At 34.8% G+C, this 21,194-nt stretch overlaps 1 protein-coding gene across 2 annotated transcripts in view; it reads right to left on the reverse strand.

Annotated features, from left to right (window-relative positions):
• RIT2 (Ras like without CAAX 2) overlaps nucleotides 1-21,194 on the reverse strand; it is a 373,037-nt gene that overhangs the window by 161,035 nt on the left and 190,808 nt on the right. Inside the window, exons 4-5 of one of the 2 annotated variants that reach the window (XM_003830211.7) lie at nucleotides 19,872-20,063; nucleotides 17,000-17,063 (exon numbers count right to left, since the gene is read on the reverse strand). In XM_003830211.7, coding sequence (XP_003830259.1) covers nucleotides 17,028-17,063; nucleotides 19,872-20,063 — 228 coding nt within the window. In that variant the 3' untranslated portion in view covers nucleotides 17,000-17,027. The remainder of the gene's footprint in view (nucleotides 1-16,999; nucleotides 17,064-19,871; nucleotides 20,064-21,194) is intronic. The other variant, XM_003830210.7, reaches the window with a different exon arrangement.

Consider the following 21,194-nt stretch of genomic DNA (forward strand, 5'->3'; position numbering starts at 1 on the left):
GCATCATAAGCCAAATAAATGATTAGATAAGCCTTAATTGTCTAAATCCAAAGTTTGAGAGTATTAGAATAAAATGTAAGAGAATATTCCTGTGGCATCAAGCAAAACCCTTTTCAGCAGATACACTATGGGTAGCAATGAGTCAGGATAGATGCCGGCCATGACACTGGAATAGGGTCCCATAAGTCTTTGCAGTGTCAGGTATTAGTCCTAAGCTACTGGATCTTTGGGAATTTAAGCATTTTCCCAGAGAGGGGCATGAGAGACTAGAGCAGCAGTGATCACTTGGGCAAGAGGGAGGCCTGAGGTCTGGGAGGTAACTGTTAATGAGAGCTACAAGAGTATTTTATAGTTTAACAATGGATGTGCTGTTTCAGTGTGCCCTAACTACATTAGTTCTGGCCTACTGAGGAAGAAATTTGTAGACAAATAACAAAATACAACTCACGAAAGGAAACTGAAATAATAAAGTGGATAAAATAGATGATAGATTGGCATATACACATTTAACATATAAATAACAAAGAATTAGTTGGGATATATAAGAAATTTATATTCATCAATTCATACACAAAAGGCAGATAATAATAGAAATTTAGGCAAAATACATAAATAGACAATACACAGAACGGGGCGTCAAAAGAACATGAAAAATTGTCCCATCTAAGTGGCAATCAGAAGAATGAAAGTCAAAACAGAAGGAAGAGATAAAATTTAACATTAGCTGGATGAGCAAAAATTGTAAATTCAATAACTAGCACATAGAAAGATGAATTTTTATGTATCCCAGTGGATGTATACATAAATTAGTGCAATTGTTTTGGAATAAAATTTGTCAATAATCCGTAAAGCTTAAAATCTGCATGCCTTCACACAGTTTAATTTCCCTTCAAGCCATGTCTACAAGGGAAGTATTTTCATTTGTATTTGAGGAGATGTGCACAGAAACACTCATAATGGGATTGCTGGTAATGCAAAGAACTAGGGGGAAAGTTTAATAATAGATCAATAGATAATTTTAATATATTCATTGTTCGGAATATTATTGTATGGTCGTTTAATAAATAAATTAGATTTGTATATGTTAACATAGATATCAAAATTATAATAATGTGTGAAACAAGAGCAGGGTAAATACATCTATATAGATGTACCTGTATACCTGTAAAGCTTGCTGTATATATGTGATGTATTTAAATTTACTTAAATATTACAGTAGGTAAAACATTCTGTATTATATCTAAGTATATACATGCTTTTTAAGAAGAGAAAAACATGGTTGTTTGTTTGTTTTTTGAGACGGAGTCTCGCTCTGTCATCAAGGCTGGAGTGCAGTGGTGCAATCTTGGCTCACTGCAACCTCTGCCTCGCAGGTTCAAGTGATTCTCCTGCCTCAGTCTCCCAAGTAGCTGGGATTACAGTTGCCCACCACCATGCCTGGCTAATTTTTGTGTTTTTAGTGGAGATGGGGTTTTACTATGTTGGTCAGGCTGGTCTCAAACTCCTGACCTCAGGTGATCTGCCCACCTTGGCCTTCCAAAGTGCTGGGATTACAGGCGTGAGCCACCGTGCCCGGCCAAATACATGTATTTTTTATATTGGCTATATCTGCTCTAAACGGATCAGAATCTAGGATGTTGATAAAACTGATGAGATAAAACAGAGTCCAGGTAGGTGGCTGGCTTTAGCAGAACTAGGGATAAAGGCTAAGGAGGAAAAAAAAAATACTTATAAGCACTGTTTTCCCATTTATCAATTAAAAGTAAATGGAGCAAATTGAAATATATATATATATATATCTGCTTATACACGTATTTTTCCAGCAATGTTTTCATTTTAAGCCTTATATCTCTTGACATGAAAGTTTGTTTTTTCAATATTGAATACCAATTTTAAATAGGCAGGGGAGGATATGTTCGTCTGTTTGGGACACCCAGCCATCTTGAATTCCCAAGACATATGCAATTATATGCTCTGCCCATTATTACGATTCTATTTGCCATATGGCAGCAACAAAATAATACAAATTTTCTTTTCTTCTCAAAGTAAAAAATCAAATCTGTCTCTCACAGTGTCTCATCTATACAGACATACATAATACTGAATATGCAGCAAAGTAGAATCATAAAACTGCTTAAATCATATTACATTAATGTTATTTATTACTATGTGGTTTTCTTTATAAGAGATGTTCCCTTTGATTACAATAAAAGGGTCTTTTTTTCCTTGATCCCTTCTAATTCAAACACATTTTAGAGGGAAACAGGGTAATTCTTAATTTAAAAAGTAGCATGATACACTTAAGACACTCTGATGATGCTTTTGAAATTATTGAATTCTAAGAGAAAAGCCACCTTCTATCCAGCTTCTGTCCTGCTGTTCCTAATGATAATTTTAATTGCAGATTATTTTTGTTTTTGGAGCATTACTGATAGATTGGAAACAAATGACATACATCATTAATTGCCATTTATGGAACACTGCCTTTCAAAACCTGTCTTGTCTGCCCCATATTTGTCTGATAATTATGAAAATAGCTTTGTTTCCCTCATTAAGAGAACCAGTAATGAAAACAATACAGCTTTTCCTATTATTCCTTGTCTTTGTACACAACACTCAAGGCCTAGACTAGCCAACCATCCTGCCTATTGTCTTTCTCTCATTCCTATCATCAACTTCAGAATCTGATGCCTTGGAGGAGGCACTCAGTAATTGTTGAATTGCCTTTTCCTAGCATGGTGATATTCTGTGGGGTCATTATCTGAAACTTATTGTTTTGCTTATACCTCCCTCAGTGTGTGTTTTATTACAAAAATAAAAGCAAATTATGTCTCTATCTACTGTTTTTTTAAGTCTTCTTTTAGAAAAAATTTGTTTCTGATTTTGTGTAAGCTAGTTTATCCCTTAATTAAGTGCATAGACTAGTCATGTAGGCAGATGTGTCAATAGATGAATACAGTGTGAAAAGTGCATAAGGAAAATCACTGACAAGTATAGAGGTCACAAGAAAAGGGCACACCAATGTTTGATATTCAGTGACTAGCAAAAGGCATAGAATGGCGATTGTTTAAAAGTTCAAAGGGATGAGAAGTAGTAAAATAACTTGGAATGATGGAAATGGACAAGGATCATGCTTAGATAAAAGAAGACATTGTAATTTACTCTATAGACTGTTGAAGGGGTTGAGCACAATGATAAAGACATTTTCAATTTTTACACATGCATTTGGAGAAAAACAAGCACAAAGCTCAAAGCAGAGCAACTTCCTGCCAAAACAGAAAACATAAATAGGATTATGAGTCTCCTAATGTAATGACTAAAATGTCTGGGATGCAATAAAAATCACTGGTACCAAAAACCAGAAAAAATCACAATATGAATGAGAAAAGACAATTATTTGATACCAATATCAAGACTATCCACAGGTTGAAATTATCTGTTAAAGATTTTAGCCAGGTATGGTGGCTCATGCCTGAAATTCTAGTGCTTTGGGAGGCCAAGGCAGGAGGATTCTTGGAGGCCAGGGGTTCCAGACCAGCCTGGGTAATGTAGTGAGACCCTGTCTCTATAAAAATTTTAAGAATTAGTCAGGTGTGATGGCATGTGCCTGTAGTCCCAGCTACTTGGGAGACTGAGTCAGGAGGGTTGCTTGAGCCCAAGATATAGAGGTTGTAGTGAGCTATGATCATCACTGCACTCCAGCGTGGGTGACAGAGTGAAAAAAAAAATTAAGGCAACCATCATAAAATGCTTCAATAATCATTATAATTTACTGTAAAACAAATTTAAAAGACATGGAAAATCTCAGGACATAAATAGAATATATAAAAATAAAAAAGAATCTAATAGAAATTGTGGAAATGAAAAACAAAATAACCAAACAAAGAAAAAAACAAGCAAAAATTTCACTGGATGTTCTTAATAGTAGAGTGGAAAAGACACAGAAAAAATCAGTGAAATTGAAGACAAATTAATAGAATTTACTCAATCTGAACAACAAAGAGAAAATAGACTAAAAGAAAAAATAAATAGAGATCAAGGGATCTGTGGGAGAATAACAAAGATCTAACATTAGAATCATCATAATTTTGATGAAGAAGAGAAATGGAGAGGAGCTAAGAAAGTATTCAAATAAATACTGGCTGAAAGCCTCCCAAATTTGGCAAAACACATAAAGCTACAGATTCAAGAAGCTGAGTAAAACTCAACTAGGTTAAACCTAAAACTACACCAATCACATTATAATTAAACTCCTGAAAAATAAACACAAAGAATAAATCATTAAAACAGAGAAAACTGCTGCATTTTCTATAAAGAAAAAGCAGGTTTAATGACAGAATCTGTCATCTGAATCCATGGAAGACAGAGGAAGTGATATCAGTTTTATCAAGTGCTGAAAGAGCAGTCAATCCCAAATTGTGTATCTGGTGAAATCATCCTTCATGCTGAAATAAAGACATTCTCAGTTGAAGGGAAATTGAGAGAATTTGTTGCTAGCAGATTTATCATTAAAGAGTAACCATAGGACTGCTGGTGGAAATGTAAACATAGGTAAGTTGGTGCAAAAATAATTGTGGTTTTGCCATTGTTTTAAATGGCAAAAACCACAATTACTTTTGTTCCAACCTAATAAATTAGTACAACCACTATGGAAAACGGTATGGTGATTCCTTAAAGAACAAAAACAAGAACTACCATTTGATCCAGGAATCCCACTATTGAGTATCTATCCAAAGGAAAAGAAGTCATTGTATGAAAAAGACACACATCCACACATGTTTATAGCACCACAATTCACAATTGCAAGGATATGGAACCAAACTAAGTGCCCATTGACTGAGTGGATAAAGAAGATGTTGTACATGTACACCATGGTATACTACTCAGCCATAAAAAGGAATGAAATAATGTATTTTGCAGCAACTTGGACAGAGCTTGAGGCCATTATTGTAAGTGAAATGATTCAGGAATACAAAACCAAATATCATATGTTCTCACTTATAAGTGAGAGCTAAGCTATGAGGATGCAAAGGCATAAGAGTGACGTAATGGACTTTGAGGACTCACGGGTTGGACTTTTAGGAGTAGGGTGAGGAATAAAAGAGTACACATTGGGGACAGTGTACACGGCTCAGGTTCATTAAAATCTCAGAAATCACAACTAAAGAACATAATCATGTAACCAAAACACATCTTTACCCCAAAAATTGTTGGAATACATTTAAAAACCCTCCAGTTTTCAAGTTCATATTTTGTAAATTTAAAAATCAAATCACCCTAATACAATAAAACAATTTATTTTCTCAATAAACAATTATTTTCTCAGGTGACAGTTCCAATAAATCTCAGAAATCACCTCTAAAGAACATAATCATGAAACCAAAACCCACCTATACCTAAAGATTGTTGGAATACATTTTAAAACCCTCCAGTTTTCAAGTTTATATTTTGCAAAGCTAAAAATCAAATCACCCTAATACAATAAAATAATTTATTTTCTTAAAATACAGAATAGCTGAAGGAAATGCTAAACTAAAAAAAAATTATAAAAGATGATGACTGGGATCTTTAGAAAGTAAAGAATAGAATGAGTAAAAATTGCAGTAAACATAATAAGAACATCCTTCATTTCATGAGTTTAAAAATTATATTTTATAGTTGGAGCAAAAGACGAACACCATCTGACATGGTGTTCTATGTATGCAAAGGAAATGATTGAGACAATTATACCTGAAAGCGGTTAAGGGGATCTAAATTGAAGTAAGGTTTTTATACTTAACTTGAAATGGTAACACATTGACACCAGCAGGCAACTACTAAGAAAATTATATAAACAGCTATAATGAAAAACATAAATACACCAAAATAGAATTCTAAAACTATTTTCAAGTTATCCACAGTTAGGCCAAGATACATACAGACAAACAATGGCCAATTGAGAAAGAGAAAGCGAAAACAGAAAACAAATAATAAAAAGGCAGACATAGGCCCTAATCTATCAGTAATTATTTAATTGTAACAATCTAAACCAATTAAAAGGTAGTGATTTGCATAGTGGAATTAACAAACACCACCCACTTATATGTGGGCTGTAAGAAATCTGCTTCAAGCATTATTGATACAGACAGGAGGCAGGGAAATACTGGGTATAAGAGGGTGGTTTCCTGGCAAAGGCTCCACTGTCAAGCCTGGAAACCCACAACCCTAAATGGGAACAGGCATTCCTGTTTTCCTGCCCAAATGCTGCATTTTGGCCCACAACACCCCGCTAATGTGTACATATATAAACCCCAGACCCCAGGCTCCAAGAGCAGATGAGCAGAGGAACAGAAGAGTGGCAAAGCGGCAGAGCTGCAGAGCGGTGTGGCAGAGAAGAAGAGAAGGAGCACCTGAATGTTGAGAGGAGTTCAGCTGGGGACAGTTGGAGAGATTGGCTGCGGGATGACCATACTCCAGGGGATGATCGTCTTCCCACTCCATCCCCTTTCCAGGTTTCCATCCATCTCACTGAAGCCACCTCCATCACTCAGTAAAATCCCCACATTCACCGTCCTTCAAGTCCAAGTGACCTGATTCTTCCTGGATGCTGGACAAGGACCCAGGAACCAAGAGGACAGGGTGTAAAAGGCTGTCATCTGACTCTCCACTGAGCTGATTTAACACTTAGCCATCTGTGGAAAGCAACTGCTAAAAGGGTATTAATTGTAACACACCCCTAGACACTACCATGGGGCCAGGGTCCAAAAGCACTCGCCCTTGCTCCTGCACCTGCCCATCTGCCTGCTCCCCTTCCAGTAAGGGATTTGAGCACATGGTGGCAGAGCCACATCCCTGTTGCAAGTCCCAAGAGGGGTCAGGGAACTCTCCTGTTTCATTATGACATAGATAAGTTGAAAGCAAAAGATAGAAACGATATATCAGGCAAAGATTAATTTTTAAAAAGGAACAACTATAATAATACCAGATCAAGGAGACTTAAAAGCAAACAAAATTACTACACACAATGAAGGACATTACAAAATAAAAAGTGGATTAATTTGCCAAGAATATAGCAATCCTAAATGTGTTTGGACCAAACAACGGAACTTCAAAATACATAGAGCAAAAACCGATAGAGCAGAATGAGAAAGAAATCCGTAATTATAACATGGGTTTCAAAATCCTATTTTTAACAATTGATAGAAATCAGCAAGAATAGCGAATAATGAAACATTAAACAACAAGATCTACTGACATTTATAGAACACTATAACCATCTACAGCAGAACACATATTCTTTTCAAGCTTACATGGAACATTCACCAAGATAGACTATATCATGGTAATAAAACAAACTTTAACAAATAAAAAAAAATCACACAGAGTATGATCTCTGACCACAATGTATCAAAGAAGAGTATACCAATAACAGAAACTCAGGGGGAAATTTTTCAACATCTTGGGAATTAAAAATATACTCCTAAATAATGCATTGGTCAAATAGGAAATTTCAAGGGAAAATAATACGTAGAGTGGAATAAAAATAAACACGAAATATATTTATAAGAAGACCTAAAGAAGAGCAAAATAAATTCAAAACAAGCTGAAGAAAGAAAATAATAAAGATAACATCAGAAATCAATGAATTTGTAAACAGGAGAATAGGAAACTAATAAAACTAAAAGCCAATTCATCTAAAAAAATCAATAAAATTGGTAAACTTTTAGCAAGATTGACAGACATAAATTGAGACAAGACCTAAATCATAAAATCAGAAATGCAATAGAAGACATCTCAACAGATCCATGGGTAACTATGTAAGATAGTGGATATGTTAATTTGTTTCACTATAGCAACCATTTTACCATATATACATATCTTACAACATTATGTTATGTGCCTTACATATATGCAAAATTTTTATTGAAACAAATTTTAAAAATGATTACAAGGAAATATTATGAATAAATTTACACTCATCAATTCAGTAAGGTGGAAGGAATAAAACACTTCTTGAAGACCACAAACTCCTCAAACTCAGCCAAAATCAAATAGATAAATGGAATAGTTCTATAACTATTGAATAAATCAAATTTTTATTTTAAAAGCTTCCAGGCTTTTAAAGAAATTTCCAGGCCCAGATGGTTTCACTGGAAATTTTACCAAATATTCAAAAAAGAGTTAACACAAATTTTACACAATTTCTTTCAAAACCAGAAAAGGGAATACTTCCTAATTCATATTATGAAGCCAGTATTACACTGATACCCAAACCCAACAGGGATCACATGAGATGTAAAAAATGTAGACCAATATATCTGATTAACTTAGATGAAAATAATTCTGAACAAAATTTTATCAAAATATTATAGAAAAATATATATGTATAATAATGCACTATGATAAAATGTGATTTATTCCAGGTATGTGAGACTAATTAAATATTCCAAATGTATTAATGTAGTCCACCATTTCAATAAGCCAAGGAAAAAAACTTATCATATCATTTACTACAGAAAAAGCATATTAAATACCCGTTCATGAAAAAAAAATTCACTTTCAGTACATTAGGAATATAGATGAATGTCCCCAAACTTATAAAGAATACCTATTTAAAAAACTACACCAAACATCATAATGGTGAAACATTGAATGCTTTGCTTCTAAGATTGGGCACAAGGCAAAGATGTCTTTCCTTACACTTACAGAAATGATCCTGGAAATTTTAGCCACTGCAATAAGGCAAGGAATGGAAATTAAAGATACACAGATGAGAAAGAAACAACTAAAACTCTCTATTTACAAATCACAAGCTTGTCTGTCTAGAACACCCCAAGCAATATACAATATACTTTGAGAACTAATAAGTTTCTCTCGTGTTCAGTAAGGTTAAAAAATACTACATGAATACACAAAATGCAATTGCATTTCAACATATAGATAAGAAATAATTGGAAACAGAAATGTAATAACAAAAATATAATACCATTTCCATTACTCCTAAGAAAATTACATAGGTATGAATCTAACAGCTACAGTTTTTGCATAATTAAAATTATAAAATGTTGATGAAGAAATCAAAGAAGAGCTAAATACTTGGAAAAACATATTCATGGATTGGAAAACTCAACATAGCAAAGATGTCAATTCAACATAACCAATAGGTTTAATTTAATTTCTTTCAAAATGTCATCGTAGTTCTTTGTAAACATAAAATTACCCTAAAATTCACAAAGAAATATTAAGCATTAAAATAGACAAAATTGTTTTAAAAAGAAGAAAAACGAGGGAGGAATTATTGATGTTAAGACTTATGTATGTTTGCTGAACTAATCAAGTCAGTCTGGTAGTGGCAGAAAGACGGATCAAAGGAACAGAATAGAACATGCAGACATAACTCCACATGAATATGCCCAATTAATTTTTTATAAACTTGTAAAAGCATTTCAATAAAGAAGGAAAAGACTCTTCAATAAATGATGCTGGAGCAATTAACCATCCATCAGCCAAAAAAAAAAAAAAAACAATTTATACAAAAAAAATAATTTTCAGAATGGATAATTGATATAAATGTGAAACAAAATGATAGAATTTTTAGAAAAGAACATACGAGAAACTCATGGGTACCTACGACTGACTAGGCAGTGTTCTGAGATTTGATACCAAAACCACAATTCATAAGAGGGAAAAAATCAATACATCGAGTTCATCAAAATGTAAAACTTTTACTCTGTAAAAGATCCCATTAAAAGACAAACTACTGACTAGAACCAAATATTTCCAAGTCACATATCTACAAAGGGTTGGAATCCAGAATATGCAAAGAACTCTCATAACTCAAACTTAAAAAAAAAAAATCCAACCAGAAAATAGTCAATGGACATAATGAAAATAAAAATAAGCATTATCTTAGGTGAAATAAGCCAGGCACAGAAAGACAAATACTTAATGATTTCACTTATACATGGAATCTAAACAAATTGGGTTCATAGAAAGAGTAAAAAGGTGGTTACTAGGGACTGCAGGGAGGGGTTGGTAAGATGGTCAAAGGATACAACATTTCAGCTAGTTAGGAGTAATAAGGACAAGTGATCTACAATATGGTGGTTGTAGTTATAACAATGTGCAATTCCCTGTGAATAACCAAGAGTAGATTTTAAGTGTTCTCACCACAAAAAATAAGTATGTAGGGTAATGCATATGTTAACTAGTTCAATTTAGCCATTTCACCATGTATAATTTTACAAAACATCATGTTGTACCTGATAAATATATATAATTTTACTTGTCAATTAAAAAGGCAAATAAGAAAAGAAAATGGTCAGAAGCATGTACAGATCCTTAACTGTAGAGGATATTCAGATGACAAATATACTCATGAAAATATGTTCAATATTATTAGTCATTAGACTAATGTAAATTAAAATCATAATGAGATATCACTATATGCTGATCAAAATGACTAAAATGAAAACTAGTGACAATATCTAATGCTGGCAAGGGTGAGAATATAAAATAATAGAGCCATTCTGGAAAATATTTCAGCATTTCCTTTCAAAACTCAAATGGACTTATAAGATCTAGCAATTGTGCTCTTGCGCATTTATTCTAGAGAATTAAAAGCTTATGTTCACACAGAAACTTGTGTGTGAATGCCCATAGCAGCTTTCTTCATAATAGCACCAAACTGGAAATTACCCAAATGTCCCTGAAAGGGTGAATAAACAAATTGTGATATATCCAAATCTGAATGCTATTTAGTAATAAAAAGAAACACACTACTGATAACAAAAACTTGGATATAATTCAGTAAATAATGCTGAGTGAAAAACAATCTCAAAAGGATGCATGTTAACTCATTTCGTTTATATAATAATCAAAAATAAAATAATTATATAGATGAAAAATGAGGTAGTAGACTAGTAGTTGCCAGAGGTTAGGGGTTGGGATAGGAAGGTGATGAGAAGGGCCTCAGAGTAATGGCAGAGTTGAGTGTCTTGATTATGCTGGTGGTTAAGCAGGCTACACACGTGACATAATTGCATCAAATTATACACATACACACATGCATGAGTACATGTATAACCGGTGAAATATGAATGAGCTTTGTGGATTGAATCAATGTCACTTTATTGTTTTTCATATTATTCTAGAGTTGCATAAGATGTTAACATTGGGAATGCTAAGAGAAGGATGCACAGGGTTTTTATACACATCTGTTTGTAACTTCTTGTGCGTCTGTAATTATTTCTAAATAAACAATTTGTAAAAGCTGGATTATGTAATTCCCTAAGCATGTGGTTGAGTTAAAGTAAAAAAAAAAAAAATAGTACTCCATGAACACACAGCTAGTGCTCCTGATTCTGAGTATTTGTAGTTCAATCTATGGATATCATTCATTTGGATTTACAGTATTGTCTTGAATTATCTAATGCACCTACATCTATACATATAATTATACACACACACACACACACACACACACACACACACACACACCATACACTTGATTATCGAGTACAGCCAGAGCCTAACTGCTGAGTGTTGAGGAAATTTTCCACAAATGTTAGGGTTTGGGCAGGCAAGGATACCTGGGAAAGGGTATAGAGACCTGAAATCTTAGATAGGGTAATAAAAAATTTAAAAAACTTTACTCACTCAGTATTTATTTCCTTTTTGGCACCTTTTTGAAGTGACTGGTTAAAAATTACAAAAGGTTAGTTAAGAGTGGTATTGTAATATTGGATTCCATTTCAAGGAACCGATCCAATTCCCCAACAGCTTTGCTTTTTTCTTTTCCTTAAAAAGAAAACAAGCTTATTTCCCGAAGCCTTTTCTGGCTTGTCAATTTTACAAATGCAGTCAATGATCCATGAAAACCAAACAATTCAGTGTAAGACAATTTAAATAAAGAGGGAAAGCAAGCAGTTACAATGTCAGTTCAATCTGAGGAAACACAAGCTCTGTTCCAAAGAAACATGAAACTATCAAGTGGAAGTCTATTTAGGTGTAGATGTGCAACATAAACGGTGAAATTTAGATTTTTCTAAATGACAAATTTGCCCAAAATATAGATTGAATCTGTAACACTTTCAACATTGTTGTTTTTAATATAAACATTAATTATGTTTAAAATTATTTTATATTTTAAACATTTGTACATATGCGTGTATATATATACATATGTTTGTATATATGTGCATATATAGTATATATACACATGTATTATTATGTATATATTACACCATATGTGTATATATATTTTTTTCTTTTAGGTCTCAAATATTTCATTTAAGGCCTTTAAAACACTTGTAGGTTCTATGCTCTTATAGTGTCCCAAAATAAAATTATCCTTCATGCACTTCATTTTATATTCTAGCCCACTGGCTCTCTAACTTTAGCATACTATACTCTAGAATCACCCAGCTAATTTGTTAAAATAGATTGCTGTGCCCTACCCACAGAGTTTCTGATTTACCAGAACTAGGATGGGGCCTGATAATTAGTATTTCTAATGAAGATTGCAGGTGGTACTGTCTCTTTTGGTTTGGGGACAACATTTTGAGAACCACAGTTCTCATCCAAGATGAGTTTGTCCATACATTTAAAAATTAGTTTAGCTTTTCTGGAATGGCCAGTAATCTCTTGTATGTGTCTGTTGTCTATCTCCAGATTACTCGCCTTTACTTAGCTCATAAACTATGCAAAAAGGCAGGAATTTCTTCAAGGCTCTCTTAGGCAGATTTCAGTTATTAAAGAATTGCTACTCTGTTTTACAGCTGAAAAACTGGGAAATAATTTCAAATTTAATTTTGCAAAATCCATGTGCGGAAGCCTATATCAGAAAGCTCCCTGGGCCTTCACCCAGATTAGTTACTTTTACTTTTCACACAATTCGTATGCACTTGATTAGCTACTTTTTAATTTGTAAGAGAGCGTATTAGAAGAATAATAACCGAAAGACTGTTACAATAATCCAGATGAGGGATAGGGATAGTAGCACCCAGCATTTATTGAGGCACTACTCTGTGACATACACTGTGCTAGATAACCTACTGACATTATCTCATCTGTCCCACCCAAAAAACAATGACAGAGATATTATCATCCTATTTTACAGAAGTAGACACTGAGACAGAGTCTGAAGCGCAAGATGTTTATTAGGAATCAACATTTCTGAAAGGAAGGAGAAGGAAGCAGGGTTGAGCAGAGGGAGAAGTTGAACGTTAATGCGAACCCAACAGAGTCTTTACCAAACTAGTGGGGGCTCCCTAGCAAGATTTGCCAGTCAGTATCTCACATTGGACTGAAATGGCTGGAAATGTATGCCTACACTTAACTGGAAATGAGTTTCCCCAGAAAGGGTGTGACATCAGGCAAGGAGGCTCTATGTAGCTGAGTCTGACCCTTTAAGCACTTGATGGCCGGAAGCTATCTATGAATTATATCTTCCTACTTCTGTGCTGGACAGGAAGTACTTCTCTGAAGAACAGGTACAAATCAGTGTCTGTCACTGATTTGTCCAAGGACACAGTAATCATCTGAGTAACAATTCAAACCCAGGACTATCTGATTCTTTCAACTACATAATCTGTTAGTTTCTGTATGCTGCTTACATTTCTTAAAAATGTCATGAGGACTCCATCACGGACACCCACTGGATTGTGTGATAATGCAGTAATGACCTCAGGTATCACTGAAGAATGTAGAAGAATTTGTTGTTACATGAAAGGGCTCTAAACCTCACTGTAATCTTGTCACTTGCCATCCTGTCAGTGTGCAGTATGAGTATGGAATTCGTGAACAGTCAGCAAGCACTATCCCTTTCACTCAAGCTACCATCATTTCTCATTCTGATGACTGAAAGAGCCTCCAAATGCATCTCGCTGCTTCATGGTTGCTCCAACCAACGTCAAGACTGACTAAATAGAAATGTATTCATACCACAATTCTGCTCAAATGTTTTAAACAATTGTTGTTCAAACTTAAATAAAATCCAAACTCTTACCAAAGAACTTTTTAGCTCTACATAACCTGACCCTGCCTCCTCACCAGCTATTATGGCTCTCAAACGTGCTAAGCTAAATCCAATTGTGAAGATTTTGCAAGTGCTATTTGTTCTGTCTGGAATGCTCTTCACCCAAATCCTCCCCACACTCTGGAGTTGTGCTCAATGCCATCTTTTTAGAGAGACCATCTTGACCACCCTAGAGAAAATACAGCTCTGATTCTTACACTCCACATGCCAACCCCTTCCCTTGCTTCATTTTTCTCCTTTGCCCTTTTCACTGCTCAGAATTGTGTACACATGTGTGTATGTATGCATGCATATTTGAGTGTGTATAATTTTATTCCTAGTACCATTTTTGCATTGTGCAGTTAGAATACACATACCCATACTCAAATTGTTCATTGTCTGTCTCCTCCACAGTAACTTCACATTATTGCATATACGGATATTAGCTGTCAAGTTCATCTGTGTATTCCCAGATTCTGAAAGAGTGCTTGTTACCCATTGGGAAAATGAATTAAATTTTAAAAATGACAGTAGCGAAAACATATATGTGTAAGCTAAGGTAACTCAAATTCCAGTTCTACAACCATCCAGTTTGGATAAATCATGTGAAACTCTTAAGCTTTGTTTTGTTTTGTTTTGTTTTCTGTCTCAATTGGAGTTAATACATTCACATTTATTTAATTTAATTAAATAACATATTACAAAATGCTATGGAAAAGATAAAGCTAATTAATTGTTAATTGAATTTGGCTATCTATCCCAAAATAATGAGTAAATTACCGAACCTTTTTTTCTCTTCAAAAAATAAGCCCTCATCATTTGGAAAATATGTTTATATAAATTTTCCAATGCACTGATGATGAAAGATAATTAAGCACTACTCTTATTTTTTTAAGTTTGAGTGGTATTTGCAATTAATTACTGCATTACATTATATCCAATATGCTCTGCTACATATTTATGTTTTGTCTTTGATTAAATGTGTCTACAAGGGAGACACTATGAAATTATGCTTAGGATGCTTGATATGTGTGTACTAGGCAGATTGATCTTCCAAGTTTCCCACTGATCACTCTACTGCTTGTGTACACTCGTAAGACCCAAGGTTTCTTTCTTCCTCTCTAGATTGATCCTTTTCAGTCCTTCCTAAAATAACCGTCACCATTCACCTTATCTTTCTTACTTGGTCAAGATATTCATCCATTCATTCAGTATCTCCGTTCTTCAAATGTGCTACCCACATGGGTCTCTCCTGGTTTTCAAAAAGCATTGCACCTATGAATTGTGCTATATTGTTCAACATGTAATTGTATTATTTAAGGGGGGCTTTCTCCCTACATCATATGCACAGATCCTGAGGAGAATAGAAAGTTCTTGAGGACAGGGACTGGATTACTCATGCCTTTACTATATTCCAAAACCATCACCACTCTCCAAAGATAAATAGATGCTTGATAGAACTCTAAATAGATATTATGCTTTTTTAATCCAGTAATTCCTAATTCTCATGGTTCCAAATACCCCTCTAAGTAAAGAAATGAAACTATTTTAATTAGATGTATCACTAAAGAATAAATAAAGGCCTTTCATGATTTCAACTCAGTACTTCAAGAGTTACATAGACTGTGGGAAGCAGAGTTTCAAGGCCTAAAGCTGAGAATTAAGCTGCAATTATGCTGTTGGTACCGAAAGGTTTGTCTATCTTCAGGATATCTTCAGGATAAAACAGTTTGGCCGGGCGCAGTAGCTTATGCCTGTAATCCCAGCACTTTGGGCAGCCGAGGCTGGAGGATCATCTGAGGTCAGAAGTTCAAGACCAGCCTGGCCAACATAGTGAAACCACGTCTTTACTAAAAATACAAAAATTAGCTGGGCATGATGGTGGGCACCTGTAATCCCAGCTATGTGGGAGGCTGAAGCAGGAGAATCACTTGAAGCTGGGAGGTGGAAGTTGCAGTGAGTGGAGATTGTACCACTGCACTCCAGCCTGGGTGACAGAGCGAGACTCCATCTCAAAAAAAAAAAAAAGTTTGTGGTCTGCAATTGACGTAAAACTTTCTAACCTAGCTCCCAAATCCCTGAAACTTCCTTCATTCATAGACTGCTTCTACTTTGCACAGCCGGTCAGGGTTTTGGAAAAAGAGAAATCCGGGCCTATCTCCTTCTATTCTCCAGTGGGAAGACAGAAGCCTGCATGAATAGGGACAAAGACCTTGGGAGCTCAAGGACCTAATGTTGTTCAGGAATTAAGACAGACTTTAGAATAGTGTGGATAAACTTTGGACAGAATTTTTTGGCTGTTATAAAACACAACTTTCCAGTAATTTTGAAACCCATTTCCTTACTTTTATTTTTTCTCCCACCAAAAGGGTAAGGAAACCAACTTTGGGCTACTACTGGCTTGTCCATGGCCTGGAACTGCCCACTCCAAACCCAAAGAATTATTATCCTGATTCTTCCTGCTCCTCCTTGTCCATAAGATGCTATTGCTCTAAGAAGCATGCTAGTATCTTGAAGCTGATATAAAAAAATAAGTTCATGATAAAATGACAATGGTTTGTAGGCCAACCATAAGACACAGTGAGATTTTAAGTCAGAATACACTGGGTTTTGTCTCTCAACTCTAAGTAGCTGTGTGACCTTGAACAAGTTATTGAATGTATCAGAGATTCAGTTGACTCATATGTAAATAGGTATAAAGGAGACTACTTCATGGTCTTGCAGTAAGGATTAAATAAAATCCTGTGTGTAACGTGCCCAGCACAGAGCCTTGAAAACACTAAATGTATCATCACTAATATCACCATCAAAATGAATATTTTTCACAGATTAAATACTATCCTTTGAATCCTTCCACATTAAAGCTCAAGGAGGTGAATAATGATAAACACATAATACACTAAAACTCGTTGTCTTTTTTTTTTTTTTTTTTTTTTTTATCTTTTTTAGAAAGGGCCCTGGGATTTCCCAAAATGCATTAAGAATACAGGCACCTATTCTTACCAAATATGAAAAGAAGCAGCTTCAACCATCAGAATTCTTCCCTTCCAAACTCTTTCAGTGTAGGCTGATAAGGAATAAGAATTGCTTAGTGAGAATCCTACTCCTTTGCCTCTCACCACTAAACAATAGCACCAGTGTAATTTCACCGTTGAGAGTTTAACTTTATCACTCTAGGAATTCTCAGAGAATTCTTTTGAGCTGCAAACCATCTAGGTGTCAGCATCTTTATTTTTCTTTTGAGTCTGCTTTTTTTTTTATATGAAGAAACGAAACCTAACCTTTCAGATCCTGATGAACAAAAAGAGTACAATATGACAGTGTTTTAGTCTTAATTTTGTCACTAGCTGCAATAGTTTAGTAAAGTCAATTGCTATCAATATATTCATTTGTCAGATGTCCTCATTCTTCAAATGCTTGGCTTACAAATACACAGAGCAGTTACAAGATAAAAGTGTGAATTGAAATCATTTTGCTCAGAAAAAACCACTCTGCAGTTTTAAGAATAATTATTGCTATCACAACCACAGCCAGAAGCCAAATTTTTACATCAACTCTTCATTACTGGAGACAGTGGTACACAAACATTTTTACAAAGATTGCAATTTGTGTTTTCATGGTTTTTGCACTTTCTGTGACTATCTTGTTTACAGTACTTGCTTTTATCTACAAGGAAAAGACTATCAAATTTGCAAAGTTACTCAACTTAGTATCTTTGCCTGGGTTTTAATTTCAGTGACATTTGTAATGCTTACAATTCACTTCACTGATAATCTGAAAGGAGCAGCTAATTATCCAGGCTGGGATAGGGGTTCTGATAAACATGCCTTTGTGAGATCCTAAGTATCACCTTTGAGCCTGGTAAGACAGGGCCTGGAGAGTGAAGGAAAAGTAAATGTCAGCCAGCTTTGGAGTCATGAAGAGCAATCATTGTAGAGAAAGTTTAGTTGATTTTTGGCCTGAAAAAATGTTTCCTGAATGTTTTCAAATTCACTAGTTTTTCAGCGTCACTTATAGCTTTCCTAACTGAAACCCTGTCAGAGGTTTTTGTTCTCCAGGAATTCTTAGAAGTGCAACAAAAATGGGCATATGATCACTTGGTGGCACATTTAGGGTGCTTTGTCACACTAGTTCCTAGAGGCCCTAAGAAAAGTAAAGTACTAGCACTCTTCAGAGTAGTATAGGAAAGGTTCAGCTACTAAGCCTCCAACTTTCTTCCTTTCTGCCAAGTTATCTAAAATAGATTATATTTAACTGATGAGATAAACTTGAATTCTTAACCCATAGAAATGCAACATATCATGCTGAACATGTCTTTGGAGAAAGAGAAACAGCAAAGTAAGACAGCAGAACAGTTGCAGAAGAGATGAACAAATATTACAGTTCCTAAAACAATAATTAGCTGCCATTTTAAGATGCTTAGATTCTCAAGTAAAATATACAAAAATATCACCACAAAAATGCATTGCACTAAATCATAGAAATACGTTCCCGGTTAAACATCAACTTGTAAACATGGACTCTGTATGAGATCTTTTCAATTTAAGAAAACTTAAAACATATTAAGCATGAAAATCCATATTTATAATACCCTTAAGATAGGAGACAACTATTTGTTTTAGTGAAGATTCCTACGTTAGTAAAAGGTTTCACTAGTTGACTAATTTAAATAGGCTAACAATAAATCATTAGCTGGAATAACATGAACTATTAAAAGCCAGTTCAAATTTAAGGTCAACGAAAAGAAAGATGAAGCATCTCAATTTATAACAAAGCAACTCAATTTAGAAAATTAGATTTACAAAAATTTGATTTGCATGACACTTCTCAGTAATGTTACTTTGTACAATGTGAGTCATGGGAATGGAACTGTGATATGATTTGCCTGATTCTTGAACCAGGGCAACTGATTTATCTTTACTATCTTGAGATCTCAGGGAGGAAGTCATCATAGTTCAGCCATCTGTTATTGCCCAAGAAGTAGTGTCTGACCAGAAGAGAAGAAAATATAATGAATGAACTATGTAAGTTACGGTAATGTATCCCAGTCTAAGTTAGCCACAGTTTCTTCCTTATCAATTTTGTTTGTTCGGAGAAGTTTTGAGACTGTCTATTGATCACATTGATACAGCAGATGCAGCCTGAAGGAAATGGATGGTATATAAGAGTAATTTCTGATGCAACCTGAGAAGTAGTGGCTTGTTGTAATTCTGGAAGGAGGGAAAGATTCTGTTTTGATCATCTATTGCTGCATGAAAAATTACCCCCAAAACATGGTAGCATAAACAATTTCATTTTATTTGCCACTGATTCTCTAGGTCAGAAATCCAGACAAGGCTTACCTGGGAGATTTTCGTGTTCTATGTGGATTGGCTGGCTATCTTATGAGGTTACAGTTACATGGTGGCTGGTGCTGAAACATGCAAAGTGGCTTTGCCCACATGTGTAGTATCTTGGCAGGGACAGCTGTGAGCCTGAATCTCATTTTGTCCACATGACTATCTTCTCATGGTTAGCTTGGGCTTCTTTACTTGAACTCAAGGGTAAGCAGTTCAAGCGGCAATGGCAGAAACTGCAGAAATCTTAAGGCTACACTTCAGAAGTCAACAAGAATCATTTCCACTGTATTCAGTATATAATCCCAGATCCTAGGGGATAGGGCACTAGTAAGGGCACTCTGCAAAATAGCATATGTGGTAAAATATATTATGGAGGCCAACACAATTTACCATGGGACCACCATGACTTATTAGAAAAATCATGTGCATAATTTCTTTCTCATAATTTTCAGTGTGAACCTGGGAAAGCAGCCATATTTTGTACTATGCATCCTCAGAGCAAAAGACAGAAGCTACCAGATAAAATTGGCACTCACCTGGCGGAACTGTTCCAGATCAATTTTGTTACCCACCAGCACCAGGGGAATTTCATAGGTGTGGCGGACCTGAAAAATGAGCTCTTTAAACTTGGCAGCCTCCTGAAATGATTGACGGTCAGTGACGGAGTAGCAGATGATGAAGCCTTCCCCACCTCGCATGTACTGCTCCCGCATGGCTGTGAATTCTGCCTGCAGGAAAAAAAAAAAAATTAGTTATGGGCTCTCAATATAGCTAATTAATATGAGGTTTAAATGTAATCATTATGAAATTTGAATGTTTTAAACTATTAAGAATATTGATATTTAATCATAGGAGATTTCATTTATGAGATCTTAGAAAAACATATTAAACAGCAATTTTTACTCATAGACTCTTAGGGATTATATAAAGATGATTTTTTTTTAATTTGTAATGACCTCACTTTAAGAAAATGAATCTAAATGTTTATACTCTAATCATTAAATTTATTTGAACCCAGGCTAGATATTCTTTAAATTACATATTTCAGATATTTTCTCACTCCCTATTTATTGGAACCAATTTTCTTTTCTAGAAACATTGAAGAAAAAAATTGTATAATCTAAGGAAGTTGGCTTCACTTTGCAAATGAAAGTTGGTTTGTATAGGGGATTTGCCATACGTCTGCCAAGGAATCTGGGGGAACAAATTTTTCTACTCAAAAATATGAAAATGAATTAGAGTTAGACCTGGTTTTCCTTGTGAATGGAAAAAGTTATTAGCATTGATAATTCCAGATCCAGTTATTTGTTTGGGTGTTAATTTGTCTCATGAAGGTGCATAAACAGAAGGATCTGGATTGCTGAGGGATGGATCAGTTTCTACATTCTGCTGACTCTTTCATCTTCTTTCAACTACAACTTCTCAGTGACTGAAAATTCAATATTTGTTCTGAATTACAATTTGGAAAGTTCTTTTAAGTCTAAAATATCTGTTTTCATTCACTTTTATTCTGAAACTACTGTTAAAATGACAATGGCTAATTAGATAGAAGCATTAATTGGTAGAATTCTGTTGGTGGAATAAGCAATGAAAGAACAAAAGAGCATATTGTGACTTGGACAATTTGTGCTATAAGTAATCAAAGCAATAAAATTTTAGGTGGGTTTTAACTGTGTTTGAAGAATTTGAGAAAATGGGACTTCTTTACCTAGCAAAGTGTTTATAAGAACTCACAAAATGCCCTACTCAGAGTAATTGTTTAAATAAATGTTAATTTGATTTACGCTAGCTTGAAAGATGGGAGCATTTATGTAGATCCAGGAACTTTGGAAAACTAGGGTGGTTGCAAGTCCAGAGAG

The sequence above is a fragment of the Pan paniscus genome, chromosome 17 (assembly GCF_029289425.2).
Source record: "Pan paniscus chromosome 17, NHGRI_mPanPan1-v2.0_pri, whole genome shotgun sequence".
In the NCBI taxonomy this organism is placed as follows: domain Eukaryota; kingdom Metazoa; phylum Chordata; class Mammalia; order Primates; family Hominidae; genus Pan; species Pan paniscus.